The 12,616-nt window shown below is 38.6% G+C and overlaps 2 protein-coding genes across 2 annotated transcripts; both read right to left on the bottom strand.

The window, feature by feature from the left end:
- Window positions 1-7,024: 7,024 nt before the first annotated feature.
- On the bottom strand, window positions 7,025-8,393 carry LOC130749558 (uncharacterized). Its single transcript, XM_057602932.1, has 2 exons — window positions 7,824-8,393; window positions 7,025-7,251 (listed from the first exon to the last, which is right to left on the bottom strand). The coding sequence occupies exons 1-2, from the start codon at window positions 8,156-8,158 to the stop codon at window positions 7,194-7,196; spliced, it is 393 nt and encodes a 130-aa protein (XP_057458915.1). The 5' UTR covers window positions 8,159-8,393; the 3' UTR covers window positions 7,025-7,193.
- Window positions 8,394-9,059: 666 nt separating this feature from the next.
- LOC130743612 (uncharacterized) lies at window positions 9,060-12,396 on the bottom strand. Its single transcript, XM_057595852.1, has 3 exons — window positions 12,087-12,396; window positions 11,509-11,903; window positions 9,060-10,187 (listed from the first exon to the last, which is right to left on the bottom strand). The coding sequence occupies exons 1-3, from the start codon at window positions 12,394-12,396 to the stop codon at window positions 9,060-9,062; spliced, it is 1,833 nt and encodes a 610-aa protein (XP_057451835.1).
- Window positions 12,397-12,616: the final 220 nt, after the last annotated feature.

Consider the following 12,616-nt stretch of genomic DNA (forward strand, 5'->3'; position numbering starts at 1 on the left):
TAAAGTTTGGGTTAAATAACAATCATCCAATCACATTGGAGATAAGTGAGTTGGAAATAAATTAGTAAATAAAATATAGAAATTCCAACTCACTTATCTCAAATGTGATTGGATGATGGGTTATTTAACCCAAACTTTATCATGGGTCATTTAGACAACCCCTTGTATGTGATCATAGTTTGATCTTAGATTTGTCTTTCATCTGTTTTCAATTTCTATAATTGTTTAATCATAAATTGTGTTGAAGAGTGTGTTTAAAAGAGTGTGTCACTTGCATTTAATTTGTTGAAACGTAAGTGTTATTATTAGTCCTTGAATGTTTTTTAGTTTTTATTCTTTTCTTTTTTGGTCTTAACCAAGGTATCCCAAAATCCTTGTATTATATACTGTTAAAGAATCAAATGAGTGTAAGAATGAATTGATTTTACACATTATTATGGTTAGGGCATACGGGTTTGCAGTATGGTTAGGTCTTCAAACTTTTCTAAATCTCAGTGGGTATGATTTTATTCTTTCCTTGGGCGAAGGTGGACTTTTCAGTCTAACTTGTTCTTGTCTTTTGTTTTTGGTCATAAAGTAAGTTCATTCATAGAGACAAACAATACAGTATGGCCCAAGGTATATCTTGCACTCTTTTTCCAATCTGTATGTTACTATATGATCTTAGCCATTGCCCTTGAATTTTTTATGTGATGGACCAAAAAGTACAGAATTATCAATTGAGGACCGGTCCACTAGAGGGAGTTGAGTTTAACACCCCACCAAGTCCAAATTTTTTTTTTTTTTTTTGAAGTCATAACTCATAAATATACTAATCTTACTAAAAGAAAGTGTGGTTCTCTGCTAGGGCACACCTCCTTGAGCAGCGCCGCCCACCCCCCTTTGGGGATCTCCTTCCCCATTGGGGGGTTCCTCCTCCTCTAGGGAGATCCCCTTCCTCCTTGGTAGAAGTTGTCCTCCCACATTAGGTGGGTTTTTTCCACATTAGGTGGATTTCTACCCAAATAAGTGGTTTTTTTTCTTGTTTAGTCTAGGTTACTCCTCTCCTTGGCCTCTACCGCCGTCTTTCTCCACCCACCACCCTTGCCTCCATCTTGGCCACTCACGCCACCTCCACCTTCCACTGAAAGCTCAGCTTCAGATCCGGCCTTTTTTACTATATCCTGAGGAAGCTAAGTCTCCAGTGAAGATTCCACTTTCCAGCAGCACGATCCAGGTCCCATAAGCTTGACCCAGTCGATTCTCCGCCCCTTGCCTGAGGCTAATCACTCCTGCACAGCACCTCTTGCTGTCGGCGCGCGTTCTTGGTTTGGAAGGGGTTTCTGTGGCGTTCCTCCAAGAGTCCAACTCCTCTCACCTGGTTCCTTTGTTTTACTGTATACGTGTCTGGAGCTTTGCCTTTGAGCCGCCATTGTGCTTCCTCCGCCGCTGCTCCGCCGCCTCTCCCTTGTGTTTGATTGGGTTTTCAGGCTAGGGCTTGGCAGCACTTTCTTCTCTTGGACTCACTGCTTTTTGGGCCTTCTCTTCTTAGGTCCATGCAACTGAAGTTTTTAGCTTCCTTAGCCTAAGTTTAGGTGTTATACGGATTCACAAGCTTATTTGAACTTTATTTGTAAAAACAGCTTAGACAGAGTGACAGAACACCCCTTTAATGTCTGCTGTATTGGTCTCACTGTGTATTGTTCTCACTGTTTGCTTTTCTTTCGTGACATCTCCTTCAGTTAGCAGGCCCATAATTTGTATTGTCTATTTGTTTGGGCTCTGTAGAAAAGACTGATTGTATTGTGGCTTTGTCCACTCCTTTTGGGCTTTGGCTCACTATCAATGAACCTTGTTTGTTTGACCAAAAAAAAAACTCCAAATTATTATTATTTTTTTGTAAAAGGGAGGGCAAAATCCCAAAGGAAATAAGACTACACTAGTCTAGGGAAAGAAATTGCACCAACCCCAAACTTCACCTCACTTTAAAGTATAATTTTCAATAATGCCCCCAATTTTTTTTGTTTGTTTACCGGGATCTAAATACATGGTGTTAGCACCAAAATTTACAGGTTTGGAAATTAGCCGTTGAAATATGGTGTACGTGGATGCATGGCATGTTTCAGTGTAATTTATACTTTACTGCCAAATTAGTAGAAGTTGCTGGGGTTGAAATTGTATGGTTATATTGGACCAGTATGTCGACTAGATAAAAGAAGCACTTCTTCGACCCAAGTGTTGATAGTATATATAAATCAATGGCAAAGGCTATTAGACAGAGTGAGAAAACATGGCAACCTGTTAATGCCAAGGTGTACTTTAGTCGAAATATATATATGACATATATTGGCAGAGTTACTCGATGTTATATGTTGGAGGCTAATGGATTTGGCTACTATTATATATTATGCCAAGGTCAATATCTTTTAGATTTTAGATTGAGATTGTGACAATACCAATCATGACATTACTGGAACATGATTTGGATGTTATATATGTATGCATATTAAGAATTGATAAAGCTCGACATAGTGATGTTTTCGACTAAACCATGAACAGCATTTGAAGCCACTTTTTCGATGAATATATGGAGACCCTCGAAGGAAAGAAGCCGAACAAAGGATGAAGAGTCAGCAGCAGAAGTTATGAGGTGGAAAGTTACTGGAAGAGGTTGTCAAAGGAAGCAGTTACTAGCACTTACTTAGTGGCTTAAGTGGAGGTTATTAGTGGCTTAGGCAGTTTATTTTAAATAAACACATGTCCTTTAGTGGGCAAGAGTAGTTATCAGAAACTTAGTCTATAAATACTAGTTCTGATTGTAATGTAAGTAGACTCACACAATTACTCAAAACTCTCCATGGATGCCTCCAAGTCTCATGTGACATATGGCTACAAAGAGACTAAGAGTGTGCTGTGATTCTCACCTTTAATTTTCAATGCAATTTCATTTCCTTTGCCATTTTGATTTCCTTTTACTTTTTGTTCCTCTTTTTCCTTTCAATCCTCTACTTTTTTTCCCTTTTGTTCATACTGTTCTTCACAAAAACCCAACCTTGACATTTAAAACGTCTTCACTAAAGAACCCAGAAAGGACTCCGAATCCGGTCCTTAAATTGCTTTTGGATTATGTTTATTTACCAAAATTCAGTGTAAACAAATTGGCACGCCCAGTGGGACCATTTTAGTGAAAACTAAGTTTTTCAGTGTCATTTATGGTCCAGTTCTGAATTTCAGTTATTGACGTTATCTCGTTGATTTGATATATTGGTCTAAATTGACCATTTGATTTCAAGAATTGGTTTTTTAGAATTTAAAAAACCAATATCAAGAAGGCCAACGTATTGTGCTACTGTGCAACGAATTGAATTCTATTTGAGTTCAAATTGGAACTTGGCCACCAATTAGTATATTGATATTTTTCATTTCAGGTAGTACTCAGAATTTTGTGAAAATGTTTAATGGCAGAATGACAAATGATGTCATTTCTGAAAATTCTGGGCAAGGAGCAAATCAAAATGGTCAAGAACATACACAGTTCAACACATTGGGAATGACCATGCCTTTGATTCAAAGTGGTTCATTGAATTTATTTCCATCAAATTCAACCACTGATATTGATTTACAACCAATTAGGCAACAAATTGATGAAAGTAGGTACAATATGGTGAACATGTTGACACAACAAATGTCAACTATGTTTAATCCTCTCATTCAAAATACTCAACACTTGACTCGACAATTGTGTCGAATTGCTGATGTTCTTGGAGCACCGCCTTTGAACCAAACGTTCCAGCAAGTTCCTGATTATGGCCAAAGTGTGCCTCTAAATTTTACTCAACGTGAAGTTCAGAATTTTAGTCAAAATGAGCCTCAAAATTTGCCTCAAGATCAGAATTTTGGTCCAAATGAAGTTCTAAATGGACAAGAAAATTCAGTCCAAAATCAGCCACAGAATTTTGATCAGAATTTAGACAACAATGTCTTAGTTAATCGAAATCAAAATGACTATGGGGGGCCACAAAATGTGGCCAATGCTGTCGAAGAAGTTCTAAATCATCATGGTTTCAATGTTGGATATGCCAATCGTCCAAATTTCACGTCTCCGTTTTCTGAAGTAGTTCTTCAAGCAGAACTTCCAAGGGGAGGAAAGGTTCCAAAAGTTACTAAATTTTCAGGAGACACAGGTGAATCCATTGTTGAACATATTGCAAGGTACCGGCTTGAAATTGGTGATCTTGCTAACAATGAACAGTTAAAAATGAAATATTTTCCAAGTTCCTTGACGAAGAATGCTTTCACATGGTTTACTACTCTACCTCCTAATTCGATCTATAATTGGAATGAATTGGAGATGGCTTTTCATGAGCAATTCTTTAGAGGAGAAACCAAAGTGTCATTGCTGGATTTGGCTAATGTTGAGAGGCAACCGAATGAGCCAATAGATGACTACTTAATTCGATTTAGGCATATGGAAACTAGATGTTCTACTCATGTGCCTGAATTCGAATTAGTAAAAATGGCTATTGGGGGCCTAGACTATTCGATTAAAAAGAATTTGGTTAATGATAAGTTCATAGATATGACTCAATTGGCTCATAAGGTTAAAAGAGTAGAGAAACTAAGGCTTGAGAAATACAAGCCTGAAGAAGTTTTTCAAGAAGAAGAAAGTTCTTGCATAAGAGCCACTCAAAGTCCTGAAATTGATCAAGATGAAATTGATCAATCTGATGAGGATAGTGGTAGTGATGAAAATGAGGTGAATATGGCTGAATTTAAGCCAAAGTCTCCCTATACTTATGAAGGTGAGAGCAAAGGAAAATTTCTAGCAAAATCCTATAAAGGATTGAAGACTACAAGTGACTATCAGAAGGTTATGGTGAAAAGGAGCCAGAATTTGCCAAGGACCTCAAGTCCAAAAGGGGTTGGCTGAAATATAAATATTTTTGTTTGAAATTCGGCATACATTGCCGAAATTCGGCACACGTTGCCGAAAATAAAAGAGAAATGTTCTTCGTGGCAAAATGATATGCCAACTTGGTAAGAAACAATGAATTGGTCGAAGTTTGTGTTGCTAAGTATTGGGGTCATGGTTGAGATTTGATACTGGCTTTGGATTGATATTATATGTTGATGAAACATATTGCCATGGTAATATCCAAATGCCAATGTCGAAATGTTGAAATTGCAGGATGGTACTGGACGTATCTCGACCACGTTAGAAAATGATATCATTTCGACCAAAGAGAATGAATCATGGTTTGCTCATGAACTATTCCAATTCTTTAATTTTTGACTCTCTTAGCCATTAAATGGCTCAGTCGTATTTTATATACTGAAGATGGTAGGTGGCAATCGAAATGGAGAGTTACAAATTCAAAGGAAAAGTGGTTAAGTGATTTCAAAAGGCTATGGGGTGTTTGCTTAAAATTTTGGTGATATAACTCAAAATGTTATTCCTCTCACTTCATTCGAGAAACAACATTTTGGGGGGCCTCTGTTAGCACCAAAATTTACAGGTTTGGAAATTAGCCGTTGAAATATGGTGTACGTGGATGCATGGCATGTTTCAGTGTAATTTATACTTTACTGCCAAATTAGTAGAAGTTGCTGGGGTTGAAATTGTATGGTTATATTGGACCAGTATGTCGACTAGATAAAAGAAGCACTTCTTCGACCCAAGTGTTGATAGTATATATAAATCAATGGCAAAGGCTATTAGACAGAGTGAGAAAACATGGCAACATGTTAATGCCAAGGTGTACTTTAGTCGAAATATATATATATGACATATATTGGCAGAGTTACTCGATGTTATATGTTGGAGGCTAATGGATTTGGCTACTATTATATATTATGCCAAGGTCAATATCTTTTAGATTTTAGATTGAGATTGTGGCAATACCAATCATGACATTATTGGAACATGATTTGGATGCTATATATGTATGCATATTAAGAATTGATAGAGCTCGACATAGTGATGTTTTCGACTAAACCATGAACAGCATTTGAAGCCACTTTTTCGATGAATATATGGAGACCCTCGAAGGAAAGAAGCCGAACAAAGGATGAAGAGTCAGCAGCAGAAGTTATGAGGTGGAAAGTTACTGGAAGAGGTTGTCAAAGGAAGCAATTACTAGCACTTACTTAGTGGCTTAAGTGGAGGTTATTAGTGGCTTAGGCAGTTTATTTTAAATAAACACATGTCCTTTAGTGGGCAAGAGTAGTTATCAGAAACTTAGTCTATAAATACTAGTTCTGATTGTAATGTAAGTAGACTCACACAATTACTCAAAACTCTCCATGGATGCCTCCAAGTCTCATGTGACATATGGCTACAAAGAGACTAAGAGTGTGCTGTGATTCTCACCTTTAATTTTCAATGCAATTTCATTTCCTTTGCCATTTTGATTTCCTTTTACTTTTTGTTCCTCTTTTTCCTTTCAATCCTCTACTTTTTTTCCCTTTTGTTCATACCGTTCTTCACAAAAACCCAACCTTGACATTTAAAACGTCTTCACTAAAGAACCCAGAAAGGACTCCGAATCCGGTCCTTAAATTGCTTTTGGATTCTGTTTATTTACCAAAATTCAGTGTAAACAAATTGGCACGCCCAGTGGGACCATTTTAGTGAAAACTAAGTTTTTCAGTGTCATTTATGGTCCAGTTCTGAATTTCAGTTATTGACGTTATCTCGTTGATTTGATATATTGGTCTAAATTGACCATTTGATTTCAAGAATTGGTTTTTTAGAATTTAAAAAACCAATATCAAGAAGGCCAACGTATTGTGCTACTGTGCAACGAATTGAATTCTATTTGAGTTCAAATTGGAACTTGGCCACCAATTAGTATATTGATATTTTTCTTTTGAGTTACACCATATGACGCTCAAGGCACTTCTTAAGGAACTAACAAAGCATGAATAGGATTTTCTACGCCTTTTAATTCCATATTGGAGGAGATGTTATCGAGTTTGGGGTCAGAACATTTTAAGAGAAATATTCCATATCTAAGTTTTGCTATTGTAGAAGCAAAACGCAATGTTAAAATGAATTGATCTGTTCATATATACACACACGAAGACGAAGTGGTAGAGTAGAATTTAACATTCATTGACAACAGCAACAAGAAACCTTTACATACTTTTTTTTTATCATTAACTCAAATACCCTCTATATACATTGCTTAATTTTATCAATTTAACTCTAGTGTTCAGAACATGAATGGCGTCGGAGAGAACGCTGGCATGAATGTAGGCATGGCAGATGACCTGCAACATACAACAAAAGTTAAAAAAAAGTTATACCGTTGACCAAAAAAAAAGAGAGTACCACTACCCCACACAAAAAAGAAAAATCTCATATTTTCATTACATAAGTCAACTACATGATGGTTATGAAGCCGATAGTTAACCAACATATTTATAGCCGATAGTTATGAAGCTAATCTTTAAGCTGGCTAACAGCATAATACACTTGTAAATGGTAGGAGACTAATCTACGAATTTTTTTCAAAAGTTGATAGGAATTATGAAATTCGGATGCATCTTATTTCCAAATGGTTACACATCTTTTGTCCCAACTTATAAAAGGTATAATTTCTATAGTACTCATCTTAAAATGGAGAAGTTTCATAAATTTTGTTTTAATTTACCATGTTTTTTCCGTAATTTAGCTCCTTATATTCGAAATAATCGATTAATAAATGTCATATTTTAACAGGTTACTAATTATGCCCCTTTAATTGAAAACAAACAAGTTCTAATCAAATAATTTATATTTATTAATTTTATGTATGTTAATTATTAAACGTTGTTTTTTATTTATCAAATTCAATACTGACCCGCTATAGCGATCGCTGTAACTAGGGTGATGCACCTTCACGCCACCACCACCAGCCGCGCTTCTCTTCTTCGAGCCTTTTCCGGCAGCTACCACCGCGCCGTTGACGGGTTTCGGCGCCGGCGTGAGATCCTCCGAGATCGATCCCAACGACGGCCTCCAATCCGGCGCGCCGGGCTTCCTCTGCTTCTTACGGCCGCCACGGCGAGAGGGGGCGGCGGCGGTCGCCGGCAACGACACAAGCCACCTCTCCTCATCCTCCGACGGAACCACCGGCTCCTGCGAGCGGCGCGTTGGTGAGCCACAACAAGGAACCAACTCGAATAGAAACCTCATCCTCTTTTCTTTTCTCCTCGGCAATTTCGTTATTTTCTGAAGGAAAACGAGGGGAAAACGAATTCACTCGCTATAGAAAGATTTGCCGGTGGAGGGAGAAGGAGAGGAAGGAAAAATTGAATTCCATTGTTTGCTTGAGAGATGAGATCGAAGGGGAAAATGAGAGGAAATAATTGAGTGGAGGTTGTGGTTGCTTGCTTTGAGTTGTGTTGTGTGTGAATCGCCGGGTTTGGCTTTTGAGATCCCCATTTTTATAGCGGGAGATTCGCCACGCAATTTGCCTCACCAACAATCATTTGTTGTTATCCGCTTCCTTTTAGCATTTTGCCCTACCATTTTCATGCTTATTACAAATCATGCCCTTCGGTCCCTACCGGGAGGACCTACAAGTGAATCGTCTAAATGGTCTTTTTTTTTTTTGAAATCAACCTCATTCAATTAAGAAGAAACAAACGGCACAGAAGCCAGTACATCAGATTGGACAAAGCCAATAATTTGTGGAGGAACCTCCTCAATCCAGACCATCTCACCAAACAAAAACGATAAAGAAGCTAAAGCATCAGCCGCACAGTTACCTGTGCGACGGACGAACAATAAAGAAAAAACATCAAAGTTTGAAAGCAAAAAATAACAATCCCTCACAATCGAATCCAAAAAAGAGCAACCACAATTGCGTTTCCAGGCTTCACTTAAAGGTAAGCAATCGGTTTCGAAAACAACTCGCCGGAAACCAAGGTCTCGTGCCAAAATCATCGACCACCGCATAGACAAAGCTTCTGCCACTGTTGGAGATGTGACCGGTCCATAATGCCAAACAGCTGAAGCTAGAACTTCTCCCTGCCAATCACGAGCAATGAATCTGAAACCTCCCTGACCTTCCCGCGTAACCGAGGCGTCAAAATTAATCTTGAACAGGCCAGCCGATGGACGCAACCACCGAGAGGGGTGGTGCTGCACTAGTCAAAGATGGCACAGAAGAAGCCATACCAGCAGCGCTTTCCTCCTCCATTTGCAAGAATTGATAGCCTGTCTTTGTTGAATAAAAACCATTTGGAGTCATGGGCCAAAAGAAAATGTCCTGCTGGGGAAACAGAGGCAAAGGTACTGCCATAATGGAGTTGGCCGTGGGGGGGCAGCACATAAAAACAATTAAATGTTTATTCCAAGCTAAAGAACCAGGTAGCAGCAAGTCTGACACCTTTGTAATACCCAAATCTTGTGCTAACGTCTCACTAAACACCAAAGGGGAGTTCCCTGGCACCCATTTATCTTGCCAAGCTCGAATAGTTTTACCGTCTCCTACCCTCCACATACCACCTTTCCGTAGAGCTTGTCCTGAACGGAGAACACTAGACCATGCGTAACTCGGACGACAACCCTTCTTCGCAGTAAAGATTGTGTCCCTCGGATAATAGACCGCTTTAAACACTTTTCCAAGCAAAGAGTCAGGACAATTAAGTAAGCGCCACCGATTCTTCGCCACCAAAGCCATATTAAATTTTTTGAAATCCCGGAAACCTATCCCACCACGATCCTTTGATTTGCACAATGATTTCCAACTTAACCAATGCATACCACGCTTAGTGACGTCACCACCCCACCATATACCATCAGGCAATAAAAAACAGGACATAACATAAGATGGAATGGATTGGTCCACAGCCTTAACAAGAACCTCCCTACCTGCTCGTGAGAGGGACTTTTCCTTCCACCCTTTTAGCTTCTTCCAAACCCGGTCCTTGACAAAAGAGAAGATCTGGGTTTTTGACTTACCTATGATAGTAGGAAGTCCCAGATACTTGTCATAACACTCCACTGCCTTTACATTCAATAGTTGTTTAAGCTCATGGAAACGATTCTCAGGCACATTTCGGCTACAGGAGAGCATAGACTTGTCAAGGTTAATGACTTGTCCAGAAGCTTGCTCATACGAGGCTAGAATAACCTTAATTGTCAGTGCTTCTTGCGTCGTAGCACGAGCAAAGATAACACTGTCATCTGTGATGACCCGGGATTTAAGGCTATTTTCCTGGTTTATTTATATGTAGTTTAATATAGTTTTTAGGATATTTCGGTCATTTTAGGACATTTTAGGCTTAGTTCATGCATTTTAATGTTTTCATTTAGTTTTAGTATTTTTCTATATTTTTTATGTTATTTTTATAGATTTCATTAGGATTTAATCAAGTTATTTGAATTCGGTATCTTACTCTATCTTCTAGTTAATCTCTATTATTGGTTTTTAATTATTTTCCTTTATTATTATTGTTATTTTAGGAGAAGATGTGGAATCAATGAGCAAATCAAGGGAGAGAGCCAAGAATCTCGAAGTCTGGAGCAATCTGGATTTCTTTGCGCCAGTTCTGCACCAATTTCCTGTTGCGTTTCGCGCAGACGCGCCAAGGAAGTAGCTGCTGGAAAATTCTGCGCCAGTTTTGCGCGAGTTCCTTCACGAAGTTCGCGCATTTGCACGAAATATCTGTCAAACTCTATTTAAGTGCGTTTTAAACCTAATTTAGACACTTTTTCACGTTAGAACTTGGAGAGCTGCGTTTTTGGGTTTTTGCTTAGAGCTTACTTGGTTCTTTGTCAAGATTTTGAGGTTTGGCTTGAATTTTGATTTGTTTCCATGACTATGTCAGGCTAAACTCTCTTAGTGTTAGGGTGATTGATCTAGTTTTCTTTTAAACTATGTTTTGAACCAAATTTCAGTTATGATTATGCTTTCTATTTTAGTTCTTGAATTTCTCCTCTGTTTTAATTGAAACTTCCTATTGCAATAGTTTGTCATACTATTTTCTATGCAATTGGAAAATTGGTAGAATTTAGGGATTTGGGGAGAAATTGGGCAAGGGTCTGTACACCTTAGGAATAAGGGTAACGAATTGCTTGTGTTTGCCTGAATTGAATTGGACTTTTATCTCTGATTAGTTAGGATTAGGTACTAAGGAATTAGCTATCACTAATTAATTGGAAGGGACATTTATGCAAGGAATTGATAAGTGGACATCTAGGCTTAGCACCTTGATAATTAATTGAATTCATAATTATAACTGTTTGGGGAGATACATAGGGAGAGGGTTAACGAAATCAGGATCCCTAGCGCGTTTTTAAATTGAATTCACTTCACCCTTGCTATTTGCTTTCTTTAATTTTATTGCAATTGAGTTACTTACAAACAACCAATCATATCTTTATTTTTACTTTTATTTCCGTGTCCTTTCATTCTAAATTTAGTTAATTTAGAGTATAAACTACGCAATCCCTGTGGTTTGATCTTTTTATTACTTCGAGCAGTCTGTACACTTGCAGATTCGCTATCAATCTGCAAACAACAGGTGTGAGATTACAGGGGCAGAACGCGCAATCTTAATGCCATGCAAAGCTGAAGATAAGACAGCCTGATTAATCAAAGCAGAAAACACTTCTCCACACAAAATAAAGAGATAAGGAGAGAGAGGATCTCCCTGTCTCAAACCTCTATTTGGGGAGAATGCCTCTTGAGGCGCGCCATTCAGCATAATAGAGAAGTTAACTGTAGTAACACATGACATGATCAGATGGACCCAGTTGGGGGGGAACCCCATTTGTTCCAAAACACTCGCCAAAAAAGGCCACTCAACTCTATCATAGGCTTTTGACATGTCTAATTTCAGAGCCATCACGCCATTACGGCCACATATTTTTTTCTTCATATAGTGAAAACACTCAAACGCCACTAAGGCATTATCCGTAATTAGACGGCCTGGAACAAAAGCACTTTGGGATTCACAAATAATGTCAGGCAATATGAGTTTCAATCTGTTCGCCATAGTCTTAGTAATAATTTTAAAAATAACGTTACACAGACTAATCGGCCTAAACTGATTTGCATGCATGGGTTTCTTAACTTTAGGTATTAGAACAAGGAGAGTTTTATTTATAATACCTGGTGACACCTCGCCATGAAGGACTCGCAAGCAAAAAGAAGAAACATCATCCCCAATAATATGCCAGAATTTTTGGTAAAACAAAGCGGGTAGACCATCGCACCCCGGTGCCTTGGTTGGGTGCATCTGGGCTAGGGCTTCCTCGACATCTTCCCTTGTAAAAGGCTCGGCTAGCAGTTGTAGATGGTGCGGTGTAACCCTACCAGCCACAAGAGATGTCACTGCAGGAATATTGGTGGGTGCACTAGACGAGAAAAGCTCCATAAAATAGTCTGCTAGTACCCTGTAAATATCCTTGTCTTCCACCATGGTGCGGCCACGTTCATCTTTTAATTCCTCAATCGAATTATGCTTACGGCGTTGGGACGCTTTGGAGTGAAAGAAGTGAGTGTTTATCTCCATAATGTAACCAATTGGCTCTGGATCGCTGACACCAAATCACCTCCTCCTGTTCGAGGAGTACATCCAAAACATTCTCAATCTCTGCTGTCTCGGCTAAAGTCTGTTCCGTTTGAGGTCGTTGTTGAAG

The sequence above is a fragment of the Lotus japonicus genome, chromosome 3 (assembly GCF_012489685.1).
Source record: "Lotus japonicus ecotype B-129 chromosome 3, LjGifu_v1.2".
NCBI classification, from domain to species: Eukaryota; Viridiplantae; Streptophyta; class Magnoliopsida; order Fabales; family Fabaceae; genus Lotus; species Lotus japonicus.